This window comes from Aphis gossypii, chromosome 2 (genome assembly GCF_020184175.1).
Source record: "Aphis gossypii isolate Hap1 chromosome 2, ASM2018417v2, whole genome shotgun sequence".
In the NCBI taxonomy this organism is placed as follows: domain Eukaryota; kingdom Metazoa; phylum Arthropoda; class Insecta; order Hemiptera; family Aphididae; genus Aphis; species Aphis gossypii.
In genome coordinates, this window is record NC_065531.1 from 8,695,837 (window position 1) to 8,719,218 (window position 23,382).

At 26.1% G+C, this 23,382-nt stretch overlaps 1 protein-coding gene across 3 annotated transcripts in view; it reads right to left on the bottom strand.

The window, feature by feature from the left end:
• Window positions 1-23,382, bottom strand: part of LOC114124924 (protein O-mannosyl-transferase TMTC1-like) — an 89,990-nt gene that overhangs the window by 27,932 nt on the left and 38,676 nt on the right. For all 3 annotated transcript variants that reach the window (XM_027988370.2, XM_050199548.1, XM_050199550.1), the window contains exons 7-12: window positions 21,955-22,144; window positions 19,249-19,370; window positions 18,531-18,704; window positions 18,103-18,216; window positions 848-991; window positions 340-539 (exon numbers count right to left, since the gene is read on the bottom strand). In XM_027988370.2, the coding sequence (XP_027844171.1) occupies window positions 340-539; window positions 848-991; window positions 18,103-18,216; window positions 18,531-18,704; window positions 19,249-19,370; window positions 21,955-22,144 (944 nt within the window). The remainder of the gene's footprint in view (window positions 1-339; window positions 540-847; window positions 992-18,102; window positions 18,217-18,530; window positions 18,705-19,248; window positions 19,371-21,954; window positions 22,145-23,382) is intronic.

The window sequence follows — 23,382 nt, forward strand, 5'->3', positions numbered from 1 at the left end:
TATAATCAATAAATTATAATACATCATACGTAATATTTATTGAGGAATAATATGCCAACAATAAATATATTGACTATGATATTTTGCTGTAACAATTTTTCGACTGTTTAAAAGTAACCCAGGATCTATTATTTCAAGAATCGCATAAAGTTTTTAATAATTACCAGTATGCATTAATAAAAGTTTAATCTATACATTATACACCAAAGGGTTTAGATGTACTTTATACCTATGTGTAGCACCGAGACTATTTTTTTTTCAACAAGACCTTTTAATGTTTGATCAATTGTTATAAAACATACAAGCACAATACCGTATGATATAAAAAGGTATGCTCACCGTTATCACGAAGCCAACGAGCATAACGAGCTTGATGTTCTGGGTGTTTTTGCTGGTAGGCGGCAACGTGTTTTAACAGTCGTCCAGTTTGGCTTCCTGTATGTAATTTGGCCAATAACAAGTACGCAGCAGTGTAACCGTTATTTAACATAAGACATCGTTCCAGCATAGCCACTGCATCTTTGGTTCTGTTCATCAACCTAAGGTAACATCATGAGTATAATATAATATATATTATATTATGTATGTGTGTGCATTTGTGTTTAATTAACAACAAAAGGTAATATTTAAAATAACAATAATAGTATATTTTTCAAAGAAACAAAAACGCACCCTCTTTTACAAAGTTTCTAAAATAATCTTCTTTGAAGTTCGAAAAACTAAAAATTTAAATTAATAAAAAAGGCTTAATACGCAATACCCAGAGGACTTACATGAATCTTTTCCCTTCTTTTCTTAAAAGAGAAAAACAATAATGAAAGTAATTTAGAACTTATATAACTATTACCTGTAGACTTGACCCAAGTTGTAATGAGCGTTAACGTGTCCTGGTGAGTATCGAATTGCGGCCAAAAAATGGTGTTCAGCATCCCTAGACCTTTCCATCAGCGTGCCTAAATTGTTGTGTGCACTCGCATAAGATGGCCATAATCTAGAACGTAAAAATAAACAAAATAAAGTACATCTTTATATAAAAGTACATAAGTTTCAACAAAAACAAAAATTCAAACACATAGTTTATAATTCTTTAATATCTATTTATATTAGTTTTAATTCATTAAATTTGTGATCCGTTATGATTACAGATTAAGTCTTAAAAACAATTATTAAATACAGACAAAGCATAAAATATTATTATAGGTACTGCAAGTTATCTTATATGTGGAGATAACTTCAAAGAAAATGGGATTGATAAGATATTAGTTCTATTATGGATTTTAGACTCGTTTAAAATATAAAAATTGCAATAGAATTATTTCGTTCGTAAAGGGACAAGATCACTTCAGTTTTTGGGTAAGTATTATGGCAAGTTGTCTTCTACGTTTGATAAAAATAACAAAAAAATATGCCTATTCAATTGTATTAATATTATATTATAGTACATGTATTTTTATGTTATTGAAAGCAATCCCGGTGGATAACTGCATAGATGAAGACATTTCATTAGAAATAAAGTAACAAATAATTTGATAGTTTTTCTTTTAGTATTCATCCACTTTTGTTTATTATAGAATACATGTTAAGATAATTTTTTATCGAAAACGTTGAGCTCAAGTAAACTTTTTTATTAGAAATGTGCAAGACACATCTTATATACCTCATATCCATACACAATTTAATATTCCCACCAATACTAGAACATCAACTATGTTTTTTCGTTCTGTTTTCGTTTTCACGCTGCAGACTTGACTCGAACATTTGGCCGAGAGTCACAGTAATAATATTATGCAAGTAGGAATAAAACACGTCGTCTGCATCCGACACGACTTACTATATATATAGGTACATCGTATATCCACCGTCATAGTCGCCTGGTTGACAACTACGACTACAACGACAACGAAGAAAATCGATTTGTCTCGCACTGTTTGTCCGCGACTCTAATGGAAAAAGTGTCATCGGCGGAATCCAATTTTGGACTCGTCACAACAATACCACACACATACACATACACACACACACACAAACTCATACACACTCAAATACTGTGTTTTTTGCCATATGTTGACATAGTATTTCTCTCCATCTGCGAGCAGCGAAAAACCTCTTTACACTTGTTTGCATAACCACGATAGGAGTTTGCATGCGCGTGTATCATATCAATTCGCTTATCGGTTTTGATCTCCAAATAATGTTTATCGAAAAAAAAATATAAAAATATAACGAAATGCAAACCGTTGGCGTGCGCACTATGCCAACATAATAATAATAATACATAATATGTTAACCCAAAAATCTCTTGTTCGACAGTACGCCTTTTCGCGTTTACGTCATACGCATACATATAATCGTACAGTCTCGTTCGTCATTTCGTGATATCCCGTCGATGTCATTAGATAGTTGACACAAACGAGGGTATATATATAATCCAATATCAGACACATATAGAATATTGCGTTATGTTCACGAGGTGACGAGTACAGCGTGGTAAATGAGCCGATACGGGGAAAAATGTCTGCTCACCCTATCATCGACATTCTTTTTCTTTTTTTTTTTTTGACACTCTGTATACAAAATATTATGCATAAAAATTATTATAATATTCACCTGCACCATAATCTCATCGCCAAAGCTCTCGTCTTTACAACAACGAGTCTGTTCCCGACTCACACACATACACATTGCGTGTGTATTATGCGGCTTGTAAGCAGGTTAAATCTATAATTTTTATTTTTTTTTTCGTCGAAGACCAAAAGAGTGATGGATGACGTGTAATAATTTCAAAGGGCTAACTCTCATAAAATGGGTCGTTTCATCTTTTTTAAGCTCAGTGTTGACTGAGCGTTTTTACACGGTGAATGAATAGTTTAATATAAGTGTCCACACCAGATGGTTTTTGTCGAGGTGTAAACGAGCGTTTTTTTTTTGTATATATCAGCAAATTTAACATGTATGTGTGGATTTTGTTCGTCATCCTTGAACCACATGCATCTACTAATTTTTATCTCAACTTTATCCAAAAGTAGCACAATTTATTGTTATCATTATGTGCGAATAAAACTAAATCATTATACACGTATGATCGTGAAGTGGAATTTTATAAAAGTCACAGTAAATAAACACAGGTCCTAAAAATCTTAAATTTTTAGTTAATATTTAATTATATTGACTTATATTTGTATTACATAGACTTTATTTTTAAACTGTAGATAATATTTGTTTTATTCGTGATAGCACAATAATGTTAAAAATAATTGTAGGTATAACTTATGTGGATTATATTTTATAAATATTATAATCATCATTAAAAAAAAAAAATACAGAACTACCTAATAATACAGAATGAAAAACATAATATTCTTTATTTTAAACTATTCAGTATTGTAAGTCGCACAACAAACTAATCCTAAATTCCGTTTGAATTTATTGTTTAAGGTTTTCGCTGCATTTTTAATATCACAAGAAAAAATGCGTAGCAAGATGAATATGAAAATTTAAAATTTATCATGCAGACGTGTACCGTTGATATAACCGACACATATGTCACGTCTCACACAAATAACTTTCTTCGGAGTTCTAATATACAGAATATATGTTTATTAGAATTTAACACTGGAAACCGACTATTTATTATAATATTACATTTGTAACATCATTCAAATTTCAAGTAGTTTATACTTTCGTAAATATTTATATTTAGTTTGAATCAAGAACTTCAATGTAAACCTATAAATATACAATTTTTTTTCTAAACATATAATATATCGTTATACTTTGAAAATTGAATAAGTAATGTATCCATTGAAATCCATTTCTTCCTTCTTTTAAGTCTTTACAGTTTCATATTATTCATTCGGGGTTTTTTCTATTTTTTTTTTTTTTTTTTTTTATCTGGCACGCAATTCGCCGCATATTTCCGGTACGTAATACAAGTTGAAAAAGCGTAAATGTGAATGTATTTTTCAGCTTCTGTGGTTTCCTCTCTATACCTCTTGATTTTCACACACACGGGCGTACACGTATGTTTATGAACTGCCCGTCTGCACATACGCACTCGCGCGTAATCCATCTAGGCGTGGCCTTTACTCAACTTGTAAATACGAATTCGTTGCCGACGGCTTATTTTATTCACAACCCTCTGCTATGCAGTACACGAACATATATTTTCTATAATATATATCCACACATTACTCACGTCTCACACTCTCACGTATATTATATTATGCACATGCATACATGTGCTGCCATTGCATTGCGAAGTTATTGAAACCGTGGTCCAATATATCCGGTGTGAACTTGTTCTTATGTTCTGCTATATGTTTTATCTTATCAAGTATAACACCATATTATACTATAATATTGTTATGTTTATTAAAGAATAAAGTAACATTTCAACGACAAAATTATGTTTTTTTAGATACTTAACATTATTAGTTTATATATTATAATTTATTGCATAATATTAGCATCATTATTATTATGTATTATAATGTATTATATTATAACAAACTAGAACCTAGGTATTTTTAAAAGGAAAATAATGGGTTTTACTATGGCTTAATTTTTTTTTTTTTTATTGTTATATTATGTTATTATTTTACTTGTGTGTATACAAATTTAACTGATACTAATCTGCAATTATTAATAAGAAAATAAAAATTATATTTTAACTATTTAATACTGACTATAAAAGAAACCATAATCGTAATCATAAAGTATAAAAACTGTATTTAGATGAGAATATATTTTTTTATATTGAAGAGCGTATCTAATACTATATTTAAAAAGGAGAAAAAAATTGTTAAGTTGTGGTGATAATTTAGACGGTTGAAGATGAGATGGATTGAATAAAAGTATGAAGTGACCAAATCAAATATGAGAGAATTATGTTATGTATTTCCTAGAAAGATTATATTTGTGAAACCAATCTTAAGGAGAAAAATATTTCCTTACCGAGTGAGCAACAGCTGAATTAGATTGAAAAATTTACCAATATTTAAACCATAATTTGGTTATACAAATCCTGAAGTTAAAAGTGATATCAGACACCGGAATTTTCATATTAGCATGACATCTGAGGGATGCAGTAGATTTATTTATAATATCAGTAAATTTTTTACCCATTATTTCTACCGAGTGATTAGTTTATTGAACAACAATATTGTTGTTAGTATTGTTGTCAATATTGTATTAATGCAACATTCATTATTTTTAAATATATCGGTGGTTTTAAAATATATGATTTAAAAGTATTTAAAGTGTAGGTAGCGGAGTAGTGGACCATCATTTTACAGAATATCTTCGTACCGTTCCATGCTGCTAATCAAATGTTTAAATAGTTATAGTTTATAAACTAGTTATCTAAATTGAGATTTTTATATACCGAATTATTTTGAATTTAAAAATGTATGTTCAACATGCATATTATGAGATCATTTAAAATAATAACGATAAATAATGTAAAAAAATAAATTGAAGTTTATAATATTATATATATTTTTTTAATGTTGTTTCATTTCAAATTTAAATTATGCAAAAAATATATTTTATAAATCACTCTGTACATAGCTAGGTACCCATACTTACATACTTAATGTTAAAGCCTGATTCTGTAAGTAAACTGAATAAATATTTTATATATTTATTATAAAACGAGAAAGTTGTGATATGAATAATTTAGAAGATAGAAATTGAAGACAGGAAAATTAAAAATAACTAATAAGAAATGTATTTACATAGGTATGAGATGTTTTAAATTTTAAAGTAAACCTTTACAATCAATGTTTTCTTAATTAATAGCATTATTTGAAATAAGGGTAATTGCGTTATTTGTGTGACCTTCAATATTTATTTAAATTATAATAATAAATATTTTTTTTTTCTAAGTAATTAATTTAATACATGTTATTACAAATACTAAATGAAATAATCTCTAAACTTGCTTATTTTAAGCTAAATATGTTTAAATTATTCTATTCTATTTATTATTAATACAATACAATTCAAAGTGTATAATTTTAACTGAGGTTAAATATATCAAAATAAAATAAGGTCAATGGAAATGAACTCATATCTATACGTATTACGGAACTCATGTACATTTATCTAGTTTCCATTGCCCCAGGGAAAAATAAAACCCCCCTGTATTTAAAATGAGGCGGATTTTTTAGTTTATTATTTATTATTATATTTCATATAGAAAAATACTGTGCTTGGTCAGATCTCCTGTTTCATTGAATTACGAGCCTCCTGGTCCAGACTCGGATTACCCATTAAAGCAACTATATGTATAACAGAACATTTTCCTTTATATAAAAAAAAAAATTATATTTTTTATTTATGTTAAAAATGCATATGAATATATAAGTACTTATACTGTATGTATATTATGTATACATACATATTATTATGTATACTGCACGTGACCAAAATCTAATCGGTGACGTTACTTTAAAGCATTGAGTTAAAATATTTTGAATTTGTTTGGAATAAAATATGGGCGAATTTAAAAGTAATTGTTAATTTGTTTTAGATGAAATATACATAAAAATTATCACTATTTACATGTAACTGACAGTTTTTACAATAACACAATTAAAATGTATTATTATTGTCTACCATAATCGTGTTGTATGAAGAATTGTTGTGATTATTTTTAAATGTTCATCGTTATTTTTTTTATATTGCTATACTTTACATTAATTTTAAACGTTATGTCAACTTTATCAATTGAATTTAGTTACAAAATAAAAATAAGATAAAACCAAAAAAAACAATTTTTATGATATTTTGTTTGATTGGATTAAAATTTAAAAACATAAAACAATTTTTAAAGAATATGAACAAGCAAATATAATAATATTATAATACATTTTCGAATAAAAATAAAAGTTGTTGATTACATATGTATTATTTTTTTGCAGGTATATTTCTCCAGGCATTAAACTCAAGCTTGGGACTGACATAATTTAATAAAACAAACTTCTATAAACTCTTTTTATTATCATATCAAATTAAAAATAGTATTTTGTTTTTTTATTTGGCAAATTGTTTATTTTAGTTTTCTGTACAACGCATTTTTATAAACTCTATAGGTTATATAGTATTATTCTGTTTATAACTCTGCATATAGTATAATGACCTTATTTCGCCACATTATATTTCCTTTAGCTAACACGAATATCTATTATAAACTTTGTGCATTTGAAATCGATTTTAGGACCTATTTACATGTTTTATTTTACTGTGAAAAAAAAATATACATTTTGTTTTTTTAAATGAACTACTTTCAATATTCGAAGTGGAAGGATGTATTAGAACGCCACTATGTATTCCGTAAGGAGTTACGCCTTATCGATTTAACGGGAATAAAAATATATACTCGTATACATAAATAAGAACACTACCACTCCTACATACAAACACATTTAATCCAAAAAGCCATTTTAGCAGGTGGTGAAAAAACGGGTTGAATTATTGTAATGTAAAAATATGTGTGTGTGTGTGTGTTTTTAAACTATTAAAAAAAAAAAAAGACGATGCATAATATACGTTTTAATATGATGTTTTCGAGAGACAAGAACTAAATCCGCGCCCATAACAATGCGTTTAGTCTGTGAGTCCATTTATGTTTACAGAATCTGTTTCGTGAACTTCCAAGGAAATGTTTTGAAAGTTTTGGCAATACACGTGACGACAACTACGAAGACCTAGAAATTCGCCAATTTCACGTACATAATGTAGTACATTGTGTAAAACGGATATGATGGAAACGCCATAAGTAACTAGATATTATATTATTGTAACACAACAAATGAGCTTAAACCGAATACACAATATGCAGAAATCCAGTTAACTCTTGCAAGCGACGTAAACGATTTGACCGGAGTAGAAAGGGAGGGGGAAAAAATGCTAAAACAATTTTTTACCCGAGTATTTTCACTCGACGCAAGTACACAACAAATTCAATTTCCCCTCATGCCGTTGGCGAAAAAGGCACAGGAAAACGTTCTATACACGGCTACCCCGGCCAATCCATCCACTCCTCCCGAGTATAGTTTACGCATAGTTGACATGTAAAACGAGTAAGGCGGTAAACAAAGTTCAGAAGGCGGCGGCGGCAGTAGCGTATATTCTATTTCATCGTCTTGACGTGTATACATCCAGTGTGTCGGCGTACTGCACGAAATGACACGTAATTTTAAGCATGAACGCTCTTATCCCATTTCAGTCCAACATCAGTCGTCCACCCAACCTACACCCTTACTATCCCGCAACCACCACTTCCCTTTATATTATAATATGCATGTGTGTGTTTGCGTATGCGTGCATGTAGATTTTCATTGGATCATTGTATTACAGCATTGACGCCACAACACGAAATATTGCTTGAAACATATTGGCGGGGAGGATTTCTAAATCGAAGTCCTCCGCGAAACAAGCATTACCCCCCTTCGTTACCTATCTCTTATTACAGTGATATAGCATTCGAATACAAAATGATTACACGGCTGCGTGACAAATGTACACCGCGAGGGTCGAGTCCACACAACCACCACCACCACCACTATCGCAGAAACACGCGAGAAAAGGCTTGGCGGGAATAATAATAAGATGTTGTATTATTATCCAAACCAAAAGACACGACTCGTCTACGAAAAATCTGGCAGTGGAATTATATTAAAATAATATACTGGCATTATGTTCCATCGAATATTCCATTTCACCTTTAAATGCGACAGTGTATCGTTTTGACTCATATCATTCATTTGATAACCGTATTAAGAAACTATGAGTATAATAATAATGGAAATAATGGATAATAAATTGTGATTCGCATATACTTATTTTTGACAGATTTTACATTTAAAACGTAAATATAAATTATAATCAGTGCGTTAAAAAAACAAAATTACTCATTCACTCCTTATCTCAAGTTTCAATTAAATTAAAAAATATTATTTTAATTTTTAAGTGAAAAATGCATGTGCATAAAATAAACATAAATTATTGTTCACTAAAAATAATAAATACAGTGTAATACAAACATCGAATTCCATAATATATTCGTACACAGACAGTATAATGTATATATATTTGAAAAGATAGAATTTAAAATATGCTGATTGTATGTTCACTCGCAAGAATCACTCAACTTGTTGGTATTCAAATCAACAACAGTTATTATAAAGTTTTTAGAATTTTGATATTGTAATTGATTGCAAGCGTCTGCGACAAACGACAGTTGGTAAATATGAATTGCCAAGCTATAAGAATTTAAAAATATTGAACTAAACATCGAATACTATTAAACAAATATTAAATAAATGATTTCACAGCATTGGCGAACTAAAATAACAATCGCTTCTAATAAAAAACTAAAGTATTCATAAAGTACAAGTACAAGTACGATTTTAAATAGAAAAAAACTATGAATTATTCAAAAAAAAAAAACCTCTCAAAAGAACACACCAAATCGTCTGAGATAATATTCATTACTTAGAAAAAATAAAACGTTTATATTATTGAATAATTACTGACTCGTTGACAGTAAAAAATATGGTAAATTAGTTTTTATCAATTAAAATAAAAATAAAATAATTTTTGAAATATAAAATTAATGTATAGTAAAAAATGAAATGATAGCAGTTATTTGAGATGTTTGGTAGAGGGAACTATCAGGCAATGAAAGTTTTCTATATCGGAGCCAGCCTATATATACCAAGATATATTGCTATAGTCAATAGTCTGTCAATAGACTGGTACACTATGTTGATAATATTTTAGTTTATTATGGAAGAAAGTTTTACGGGACTCGGGTGTGGTGAAGATTGAGCCGCTATTAAGTTGATGACGGGTCACAAACCTCTTGTAACGACCTGACGTGCACTTAACGTTGGTTGCTAATGAAGACTACAAACTCTCTTCTCTGTGCCCTATGATCGTCGTTATATTTACTTAAATCAACACGAGGTCATAATATAAATCACCTCTCGGAACCGTGTCTTAGTCATTTATGATGACAATGTACTAAATCATTTATCGTGCGATTCGAGAAAATTAAACTCAGTTTAAAATAATAATAATAATATTAAGATTATGAAGTTTTTAATGGAATTATATTAAAATATACATATATAATATATATATAGATATATATCTTTTAATTGTTAAAATAATTAAATACATAAACACTGATTAGAAAAGGTCCAAAATCTTACTTATTTGTGTTTAGATTAAAGCTAAAATAAATTTAAATAAGTTAATTATATTTATTTTTTGCATAGAAATAGGCATACTTTTTTTCTAGAATTGATTGCTAATTTTTATATGTATTTTTTTGAAAAACACATAATATGAATAACCTTTACATCAATGTTTAAAATATATATTTTAAGGTATAAAATATAATGGAAAAAAGTAAAATCTTTTCTAAAAACTTTATTTTTAGAAGACAGTCAACTAATATTTATGTTTGACCGTAAAAAAAATATAAATAATATTCTCTATAATACCTATTAATTTATACTTAAAATAATACACTATTTATTAAAAGTAGATAATATTTGTAAGATAATTGATTATTTCAAAATGTTTCAGATCTCATTTTTGTTTATAATATAATTCGCTTTTTCAGGATAGATTTCCAACAAAAAAAGTTAGAATAGTTTTATCTTAAATCTTCAGATTAATGAGGGGTTTTGAGATGTTTACTATAATAGCCGAGGTATTTCGTGGTTTATGCTTGTCACTACAGTTTTAGTATTTCCTGTTTTCGTATTTATTCTTAAGTGGCTTCTAATGGACTTCTTTTGCTTTTAAGATATAATAGTTTGTTTCAAAAACTTAACATTAGGTCAAGAATTTGTTTGTTTTATTGTATTTCACTAAGCAATAAATCGAACTAAGCCATTTGGCATAATGTACTACTAGTAAAAATATATCGTTTTAAGTATGATACTGGTCCAAATCACATTTATAAAATAAAGTATGATTCCTGTATACATTTTTATGATATGCACCAGGTGTCTTAAAAAGTTTTCTATAAGAATGATTCCAATTGTAGTTCCTGAACAGTAAATAAAATCCACCAAGCAATTACGGTTATTGGAACACAAACGACGCTCAAAATTATTTACTTTAAATTTAAATAGATAAATGTATGTACGTAGATAAATTTTTGATTTTTAATTTATTGGTATTTAAGGTTTTATTTTTGTGATAAAAAACAATTAATGTCAATGTATTATTTGTTCTATTTTTTCACGTGAATTGTTAAATAAGTTAAAAATATTATTTTTATTAGATTCTGAAAGGAATGATATTATATTTATTGATTTTCCAATGATGAGTACATGATAATTTGTTCATACAATTATTCGATTTTAAACATTGAGATTAATTTTTAGTTTTTAGATAATACTTTTAATCTAGTTTATACTTTAAAAAGATCAACATTAAAAAATCAGAATATTTTTTTTTTTTTTGAATATAATAAATATTATCGAGACAAAACAAATAAAATAATATTTTTACACCAAATTAGTGTACAAATTAATTGTAATTTTTATTTTATTAAAATTCAAAAACGAATAACTACAGAAACTTTTATATTTCAAGTTGTTTGAATGTTTATTAAATGGTATAATGTATATTATCATAATAATTAAGTATTAAATTATTCAAGAAAAATATATATCAACCTACCTTAACACTAAAATTTAAATAAATGTCATATATCTATTCATAAATAAAAATATAAATCACAATATAAACATAGTGATATTATAGTCTGACGGAGAGTCTTTGCCACTTAGAAATGTTGTTCGTATAAAATAGTCAATAATATACCTTTACATTCAAATGTAACATACTCATAATAGTGAACTATTCAATACCTAATGTACGGCAGAGTAGTAGCAACTTACTTAAATTTTTTTAACGATCTTTTAATAACACATCATGTCACAGTATACAATACAATATTTAGTATACAATACTAAATATTACAATTTAAAAACGCTCTATATCTTTAAAACGCATGTATCATCCTCAACTTTCAAACCTAAAAACTCAAAATCAGATCTGCTTAATAAAAATTTGCTATGCTGAATGAAAAATCAAAATTAATGTCTTCTTTTTAAATACCTAACATAAATATCACTATCATACATTTAATTCTATAATTAAAGGTACTAAATACTGAATTATAGGCACGTGAATACTCAAATATAAGCATTTCAGTAATATTTTAGTTATACAAATAACTAATGTTGTGCACCAATATATTTTGTGGAAAAATTAATCACGAATTTATATAAAATTCGAATATTATTAAAAAGTTTTAGTACTTTTTAATATTAGCATCAATGTTAGCATTTAATATGCTAAAATGAACTTTTTATGCATTTTCTATTTTATAAGTTTTATTAAAATGATACTACTTTTTTGATCAGCATTAATTTTATTAAAATAAACAGTGCATAATAATAATGAACTCTTAAGTGTTAAAGTATATTATAAAAAAAATATTGAAAAAGTTTCACAGTTTCAAACGTTCAATAATCAAGCAAGCTCTGTTTCTTTTGTTTTGTCGTTTTTATGGTCAGTTAACTACAGACGAGGGAAAAAAAACTTTTATACTGAAAGATAAGATACTGATCTTTGATTGCAACTAAAAGCTGGTTTTTTCTCATACGCTCCTATTAAATAAACTTAAAAAACTCTTAAAAAAAGGAAAAAAAAATATTTTAACAAACTTCATCTAAATAAATTAACTATGTATAACCGTTTATTATGTGTTTACTGGTCGTTTTAAGTTAACAATCGACATTACAAAAACAAGCTAAATAAATAGAATTAAGTAAATGTATTAAATCATCTTGGTTTTAACATATTACATCAGAAAATAGTTTAAATAAATTAAATAACTAGTTGATTTCAAATTATATCAATTGAAATTACTTGAATAATTAAATTTATTTAAATATTATAAATACTAATTTGATGTAATTTACAATACATGTATACAATAATTTTTTTTTCTTGATCTCAGTGGACATTTTATAAGATAAAAAAATATCTGGTCAAATTATATCTTGTTAAAAATATTTATGGTAACCCTATTTGGGATTCACATAATATATATTATAAAAAGGTGCACTATTTAATACTAAATATCCAACAATTTGTACTGAGCAATTACAGATACTTCAAAATATAGAAATTAAGGATCTTATTATTTTATTTTTATTCACACATATAGCCACATACATTTTATAATTTATAATACATACAAGTTATGGTAGCGAATACAGATTTATGTTTAAATAAATGTGATCTCGGCATTTAGTTTCCTAAATGATCTTTAACAAATTAATTTAATTTATATTTAATCTTTTTTTTTTTTTTTATCATGTTAATTTATTAAAAAAGATTTTCATACAACTAGTTATAATAAACATAAGATCCAAAAGTTCCATATGAACCCCTTTGTAATCTATAAATTTAACTAGATATACTTACTTCAAAGTAGCCAATATGTAATATTTTAAATTTCATACATAGTATACTATATAGTTTTCCAAATTAAAATTAAACCATAGAAGAACCGTGACCATAGATATTTGCCAATTTATTCCCAAATAAGAGACACATTTTTGCAATACATTATAAATATTTAATTTATTATAATGAAAATTTCAAAATTTTACTAAACTGTTGAGAATCGTCATTCCTCTAAACAGTATTATGAAAAATTAACTTTATTATACTTTTTTTAACGATTTTATAGAAAATTCAATTCTTAAATATTTTTTGTATGATATTAAAATTATATTTTTCTAATTATATAAATAGTATAGTTAATAACGTCTTATATAGGAATCATTTTTAAATTCATATAGTTTTTATATTTTCTTAAAATAATACTTAAAAACTGTTGCATTTCAATGAAATTTTTTTTAATAATGTAATAGCTAGATATTACTAACACGACTAGTTATAAATATTTATTTTGTTTTAGCATCAATACTTTCAAAATTAGTAAATTTGTCATACTAAAATTCTAATTTTTTATGAACTATCATGATTCAAATTGTACTTTAAAAATATTATGTAATTAAATAAGGAATTATAAAGATCGGGATTATTTAGTTCACATAATTATAATATTATCACAGTGAAATTATAATTATATAATACTAAGTCTTAGAGATCTCAAAAAATGTTTTATTATTTTTATTTATTATTTCGTAAATTAGAAAAATAATATTACATAATTTTAAAAACATATTATACTTGTTTATAGGTACTGTTAATAGCTTATTACTCAACATTTACAATTAAAGGGAATACTTATAACCAAATATAAATTATGTACATTTTTATTCTTTGATATTTGTTATTTTTGATGAATTGTATTTTGGTTAAATATATTCATATTTAAAATTATTTAAATAAAAATCAACTCAATCATTTTTTATAACTCCAATTATTAATTGAATAAAATGATTTTGAAAAAATAATTGCGTTTGGTTTTTTTTTGTGTAGAATGTAAAGTAATAGACTGAGAAAGTTTTGTCCTTTTTTTTGGATAAATTGTTTTATATTGTTAGCATAAAATATGACTCAAGAGTGTCTACGGTCTTGTTACAATGCTATTGAAGATGAAAAGTAGACTCTTGTGGCTGTAGAATGATACATGTTTCAGTGCATTATCTAAAGCCAAGAGACGAGTTTTCAGACGAAAAATATCATTCAATTTGTCAAACCGTTAAGGCAGAGTTGACATATCCATTTCAAAACTTACACAAGTGTAATATTATTATCGTTTAAAATTATTCCACACTTTTTTCTAACACTACACGGGGGATCTTGTATACCTACCTGAAAATGGGATTTCACCTGATTTATTATAGCAAAGATGTTGATGGAGAAAATAAAACAACACAGAAAATGAAAATTGTTTGTCATCTAGTAAGAAACATATATTGTTATTTTTAATTGTATTTTATATAACAGTTTAAAAAAAAAAAATAAGAAACTTCAACATAATTAGCTTTAAAATTGATAAACTTTCACAAAAAAAAGAGCATTTTAATAGGAGTAATTTATTACGTTTTTTGTACTATAATATTAGTAATGATTAATAGTCATTGATTTAAATATCTATTTACTACTCAGAAACTAAAAATCAATACATATTTATTGTAATTTAATATCATAATATGTGATATAAATTACCAAAATTGGAGATATTTCCATTGATACTACATCGGAATTAAGTGTTATGATATATTAAGCGTTTTATTTTAGAATGATCGCAAAAAATTAAAGAAGTAAAAAAATTATAAACAATAAATTATAAATTTAAAATATTTTTATTTTATATAAAGCACATTTTGGAATATGTTTTAAAAGTTTTTTCAAAATGAACTATTTTTATTAAATTTTCGAAAACGTATCGTACTATTGCCATTAAATTCATGAAAAACATACGTTTTGGATTATTTTAAATTTTAAATGACAACAAATAGGTTTTTTTTTTTAAAAATGATTTTTTTTTTTTTAAATCGCTTTAACCCATTATTCATTATATTTATTGAGCTTCAGTTAACTGACATTGGTTATAAAATTAAAAATAGAGATACAAAAAATCACTTAAATCAAGTAAAAAATCAGTATTTTGGCAATAGTACGTTTTGGCCAACCCTCATATTTCATAGTAAATATGATTTAAATAAATTAAATATTATACTTAAAAACTCATAGTTTTTATGTTTCACTTATGTATTGAAAACAAATAATTATTTACGTATAAGTATATACCATATATATATATATATATATATATATATTCATTATATTTATTTAGATTTGTTTTAATAATAAAATTACTAATTTATATTACAAGATAATTAATTATTGATTATTCTATTATCTTAACTCTCAAATATTAAACAAAAAATAGTAATAATATTTTTTAATTTTTTATTTTATCTCATTGTTTTATAAAATAAATATTTAACACCTTAAATTTCTCTGAAAAAAAGAATTATCCAACCATATTTGTATTCCGGTATTCATTATTAAAACTACAAGGGGATCAATGCTAAAATTATTAATTTATTGAATTTCTTCTATTTTTCTCTATATACTTCTAAGATTATATTAAGGTTTAAATTACAAGAACTGAAATGTATTTACTTTTTTTTAAAATCGTATTATATCGAAAATATAATATTAATTTGTTCACATCTTTTATATATATATATATATTATGCTATGTTATTGTAACTGTTTATGATCAACAATGTTTACGCATTGGGTGGCATAATTTAATCATACACGGAAACTTAAATCTTATTCATAAAAAAACCCTGTGCGTTGTAGCTTAGTGTTATGTGTAAAGTCTTAGACCGGGTGGACGATAAGGAGATTGTTTGCCAACAGGAAATGAATACTCATGTTAAGTTTTCGGGGATGGAAGAGCATAAGATTCATACTACTCTTAATGGTGTTTTAAATATGTGTGTTGAATTATTTTACAAAGTAGGTATTTAAAACAACATCGAGATGTTAATTTGCATACAAATTACAAAACACGAAATAAATGAACGCATTTGTTTGAAAACCATCATCATCGAATTTCTCACGAACTCGGTTTTTAGTTGTGATCACTGTGCAGAAACTAAAAACCCACATATACTCCACAATTGTTGGCAGTATTTGGAAATGCCTCACGGAAGCTGAATGATTGTTTAAATGCTGTAGCCCGAGGGGAATAAAATGCACGAAAACGAATGATTAAAAGCTTAAAAGTTTGTCTGACAACGACATAGAAAATATTGTTTTAGCCAGACAAATTAAATAGAATTACAACAAAATAGTTACTGAACCTCGAGCTTTAAATTAAACTTTTATGCTTTCAATTGGTAGTTATAAATTTAAAAATTGTTTTTTTTTTAAATATTTTTTACAGAAACGGTTGTTTTTGTTTTGAAATACTTAAAAAAAATATTGAATGAATGCTAAGGTTATAATGTAATACATAAGATTTAAATATTACCTTAATAAATTATAAAAATATATACCTATTCAGTACCAAATTTTAAAAACAAAATTGTTTCAAAATATTTATAGCTAAGCGCTGAAATCGTTTTTAATGTTTTAATCTTTTCTTACATAATATGACTGAAAACGATCGTAAAAATAATGTTAGTAAAAAATCAACTTGTTTAAAAAAGCAAAATAATTATACTAAATCCTAACAATTGAAACTATTAAACACAATGTAATCAAGCGTAGTGAAGCCACTATCAGTAAGAGGATAATATAAACAAAAAGTATAATTTATGCTTCACCGAAGTTTTCGTTATATCCCAATGGAGCTTATTTATATTTTAACATGTCACGCATAACAGCGGCAGTTTATCTTGCGCTTTGTGCACGTTTTAACCTTTAACAGAAAAACAAACAGTCCTCGGATCCCTCGTCATAAATATTGTCTACGCGCTGTTAGAGTATCTTCACAATAAAACTCGTTTTTTTAATACCCAACCGTCTTCGTGAAAAATAACCAAAGATAAAAACAGAAGGGACGCCGAGATATGGTTGTCTTTTACGTCTTGCAATAATAATTATTTTCCGGAAGACAAAAAAATGTTCGCTTATATACATATACATACACACATTTTAAAAAATGGTTTGAGATACCCGCCTCCTTTGTGGCTTTGAAACTGCAACGACTTTTCATTTTTTAAGAGCAAAAGCACGTTTTGGAGATATAGCGGTCTTAACACTAAACAACTAAAAAAACTAATACGAACGCCGCTGTCAGCATTCAAAAAAATCATAATCTAGAAGTGTTTATTGCTATACGAAATTATAATTTCCTTTTTTGTAATCTAAATGACTAAGATCGTATTATTATAATTTACAGCTACCGTAATTCGTAGGTACTCGCAATTTACAATATTGCAGTTATTGTTCTTATTTAATTTTGATAAAATTTTTACGTATATATAGTGTGAACAAAACATTCTAGTTTATCTAACATTATTTATGATTATTTTTAGAGTTAATGCTTTTTTAAAGTCTTACCTTAACGCTTCCCTGTAGTGGTTTACAGCTGTTTGCGTGTCCCCTACGTCCCTTTGGTAATTCGCCCAGTTATAGTGCATTTTAGCATTGTGTGGTAAAGTCTTTAAACCAGCCCTGAAAAGTCAAATCACTTAATATACTACGATGATTCAATATATGAACCATTTAGGAATTTGAAATAAAATATGCATTAGGTACTATTGATTTTTCTTCGTTACATTCACATTAAAAAAAAATTAAATTTGTCAATAAAAAAAAATATATATTTATATATATGAAACTACAAATACCTTAACTTTATAGTAGGAAATAAAAAATACTCAATATGTAATATTTCATAAATAATGATAATATTATGCTAAAAAAATTACTATATTTACTGAATTTCGATTAAATTTTAAATTTTAGTTGTTCCTGTGTTAACTTACTTAATAATAGTCGGTCTAGACATCCAATCACTGTTCCTCAGTACGGTTCTAGCCACAAATACTAAGAGTGTAAAACCGACAAAGAATTTCGTCGTAATGACCACCCAGTTTGATGCTTTTTTGTGATTTAAAAGTGTTTGAAGTCCATATATACACAACAAAATGAGTCCCATACTGTAAATTAAAAATGTAATAATAATTATATAGCTATACTAGATAAAACATAAAAAATGCAATTTATTAATTATAAAAAAAAAAATCAAAAAAATCTGGAACTATTTTTTATTTAAATTAAATGTATACCTTGAAAAATGTACTCAATACAACTAGGTAGTTTAAATTTAGCATTAAAATGAAAATAAAACAAAATAATATATAATTAAAAAAATCTGTGAAATAAATTATTTTAAAATTAAATTTTTTTTTAAATATAATACATATTTGTTTGTACGATTGAAATACAGTTATAAATGTATAGATAATAAGAATAATACAAAATTCTTATTATTATTTATACAATATATTTTTATTTTAAATTATAACTAAAATATTTGTTGCACTTTTATGTTTGTTAATAAGTTACACAAGACAATGAGGACTTTTACAAAGTATTATACATTAATAGGTTTAATAATATTGTTCCTTAATATGATAATATGAAGTAAATAAAATATACAAAACAAGAAATAACAACAATTTAAAAATAAAATATATTAACCTGGGTATATAAAGTACTCGTTCAGCCACCACGAATCCTACTGTTACTAGAAGATTGGAAGCAGGAATGTAGGGGATAATAAGTAAAAGAACTGCCAAAACTTGAGGACTATGTTTTTGGGTCTAAAAATTAAAATAAAACATTCAAATTATTTTTAATCAATAAATAAATATTATATACATTTATTGATATAATAACTGTTATGAAGTTTATGTAATATCATTTACCGTCGATTATATATGGCATACATCATATATAATTATAATTATATTTCAGTTCTAATGTATAAGTGTCAAGACTTAAGAAAAATTATAATTGATAAAACAATTTAAGTTTAATAAAATAAAATGGTTAAATTATTTACAAAAATATAAATATTGTCAATAATGGATAGTGAGCAGTCGGATGGAATAATAAATTATAAAATAACTATTGATACTGAGCAACAAAACAAAAAAAAAAGCTAAGAAATATTTTATAATTTTCCATCGTAACAAAGTTCTACCCAAATTTATGATTTCATTAATTTAATATAATTTTCTGATAACGTCATATTATATTTTATTGGTAAAACTCATAAACTTAAATCTAATAAAAATCTAGATGTGGAATAAAAATAAAGTACTACAAAATAAATAATATTAAATATTTTTTGTCAATGAGAAATGATTCAAATCTATATAATATTTATGATGGTATTAATTTAATATAATCAATTCAATTACAGTTTCACATGAGAGTTCCAGAAAAGTGTGAACTAAATTCCTTTATATTAAGTCATGGTCTACGCAATAATTGTAATATTTTAGCCGTGCTAGACGTTTGGCTAAATTATTATATGTATTATATGTTTTGCTAAAATGGCTATATAATAATAATCTCGATTCCCTTCAATATCTGAAGCAACAAGACAGAGTTTTTATTGTAATTATTATTTGGAGAACAAAATTAACGGAAGCAGTGTCGATGTACGTGCTCAGTGGCGTAAATTACTAAATGCTTACAATAGCGGACGGATATAAGGGACTTTTTTTTTCACGCAAACAATAACAATAAAAAAAACTCGAGGTTAGTGTTCCGTAAATTGAACCCGCGAATACAGCGTTTTTATTCCACGAATATTTTTCCCCTTTCCGTAAAATAGACAGAATAATATTATAATTTTCTGCCAATGGGGAATTTTATGATGGAGCCTAAAATTATTTTATACATATTTGAACAGCGTAAAATTTCAACGCCAAATGACTACCGTGTTTGTTGGTTATAACCGTTGTTTTCATGTGAGTACATGCAAGTCCATGGGGAATCCAAACAATATTCGACGAAAGCCTATTTTAATTGAATGTGTCATATAGATTGAATATTATTATCTCGAAGTGTGGCAATTGGCATTATTGAGCTATTATGTGTATTTAATGTATACCTATAGCCATATACGTTTCGTAATATTGTAATATGTTATATACTTGAATATAATAAAAAACAACGGAAATTGTGAAACTTATAGATAGTAAATAGCGTCATGGTTTCTGTGTATAGACTAACAGTTATTTATGAAATAATGAACTAATGTATTACAAATCATAAAATTAAAATCATATGGAAAAGATAATTAATTTTTTCCTTACGCTGAGGGACTTCCGTGCACGCTTGACTATGTATATAATATGCTTAATTTAATGTTCTTCATCCGTCGACCTATTTTGGCGTTTATCTTTGCCAAAATATTTCGACCAAATGTTAACGAGCTCACCAGGTCGACCTTTCCTTCTTATCATTAAATGCCTCCCCGAATTGATTGTGCATAAAATTCTGGTATCCGTTTTGAATTAAACTAACATTTACCCACTGCCACCTTCATTAAATGAAAACAGGAACCCGAAAATGTATTGGCATCGAGTTGAAGTTGGTTATACGAGTAGAGGGGGTAAATATACTGGTCTAAAAACGGAGGTTTAAGGACGGAAAACATAACTCATAGAAAGTCCACCTTCTGGATTCCTGTTGGCACTATATAGTGTCACACACAAAATCTCCCTACATTAATTATAGCCATTTAGTTAGTTACCTATATTATCTTAACTTAACGTTATTATGTTAGTTTCATACTTTTTGGCATAAATAAATGTTATATTTAAACAAATGAATTCTTATTTTTTAGTGAATTTGGAAATATTTTAAACGTGAAATTATATTATAATTCTAATAAATTTTAAACTTCAATAAGCAATTATTAACCAAACATTGAATAAATAATAAAAATGGCATATAACATTAAACATTTTACATTTAAAAAAATATATATATTCATTTATACATTTATATTATTTATATTTTTTTTTAACAGTCACTCAACTTGATATTCGTATTCACACAAATAAAGAAACAATAAACAACGAATGTGTCTGTAGAAGTTTTATGTTTATAAATTTGGTTATGTTAAAAACTCAAATCATAAGTTATTTTAAATGCGTTAAATAATATGTTATATATAATATATATGTATATATGTAGATGCATTATAATAGTAAAATACAAATTAATAAACAATAGTTTTAAAGTGAATCTTTAGAAAAACTCATAACAACTGTTAAATATTATTATGATGTTAGTATTCACCATAAAAAATAAAGTATTTTGAGAAATAATTAACATGTAAATATAGAGTTATGTTGAATGTACATTGTACAATACAGTATAACTTACATCTATGTCGGATAATATCTTGCACGTAGTACATAACAAAAATGCTGCAGCTATACATGTTCCTATGTTTCTGATATCGTCTAGAGACGTGACCAACGGTAGTGAATTCATTTGCCAGTCGTGACTCAATGCCGATGGACATAACATCAGCCACAGGTTGAATGCAGCCACATAACTGTAGCTGAGGAATCTATAAAACATTGTTTTTTTTCAATTTAGTATAGGTAAATCAATTCTGATTAATTACTTTTAATTATATAAACCTTATATTTAATGACATGTAAAATATTTATTTTAAATAATTATTTTTGATTACAAGATTAATTAGCGGATATTGATAATCAAACAAAAAAGTTGGATAAAATATAAAAAAAAAAAAGAAAAAACGATTAAAAAACTATAAATGATATACTTATGTCTTATATAATATGTTGTTATTTATTACTATATTAGTATTAATAAAAACAAAGTATTTTCTATTTTTCTCTTCTCATTAGAAAATTAACTGGGGTATTATATTTAATAGAGTACTTAACGATATAATTAGAGTTTTATTAAATATAACAAAGATCTATCAACAGTCTTAGTGGCTATGTAGAATGAATAATCACTTCAATCCCTATCATCGAAGGATTATTTTTTAATTGTTAGAAAACAAAAATATTGGTAAATAACTAAATTATCTGAAAGTAATTCAATTTGGTACATACAAAAAGTTCATGTTAGTTTACATTACAGAATATCAAATAGTAAATAAAATATACAAGCAATATTTTATAAATAAATAATACATACAGATATTGTATGATAGTATATGATTTGAAATGTACAACGATTACGTTAAGATGTGCAAGAGGAGATTTATAAATAAATGGTTATTGTATTAAAATTAAACACGTATGTAATAATAATTAATAATATTATAAGTTTAAATGATAATACCTGATTTACTACCCTACGCTTTTGTCCAAATAAAATACATATTGTAGTGATATTAATAATTAATTTCAAATATTGTAATACCACATCTAGTGCTTTATTTCTTTATAAAAAACGTTGTCATTTTGTATTTTTATTTATTACAGCGTAATGTGAATACACCATTTTAAATATTAGTTTAAACACTATTCAGAAGTGTGTATTTAGTAGTTATTATTTGGGATGTATACAATTTTAAATAACCACAAGAAAACATGTAACACCGGCATCGTAAAATGACGTATTTCCCATCGTTTTATAGAGAGCAGAATTTTGTTTCTCTCGATTTTGTTGCTTTTTTTTATATCACTTGTATTTACTGATATTCGGAACACGTACGGTTGGGTAAGTAAATTTGGTGAGGTCTAGGGGGGACATTAAAACCTTGGAAATACCCTTGGCAGCGATCCCTAGAGAATGTAGTTGAAAGTCTGCAAAATTGCAATGACA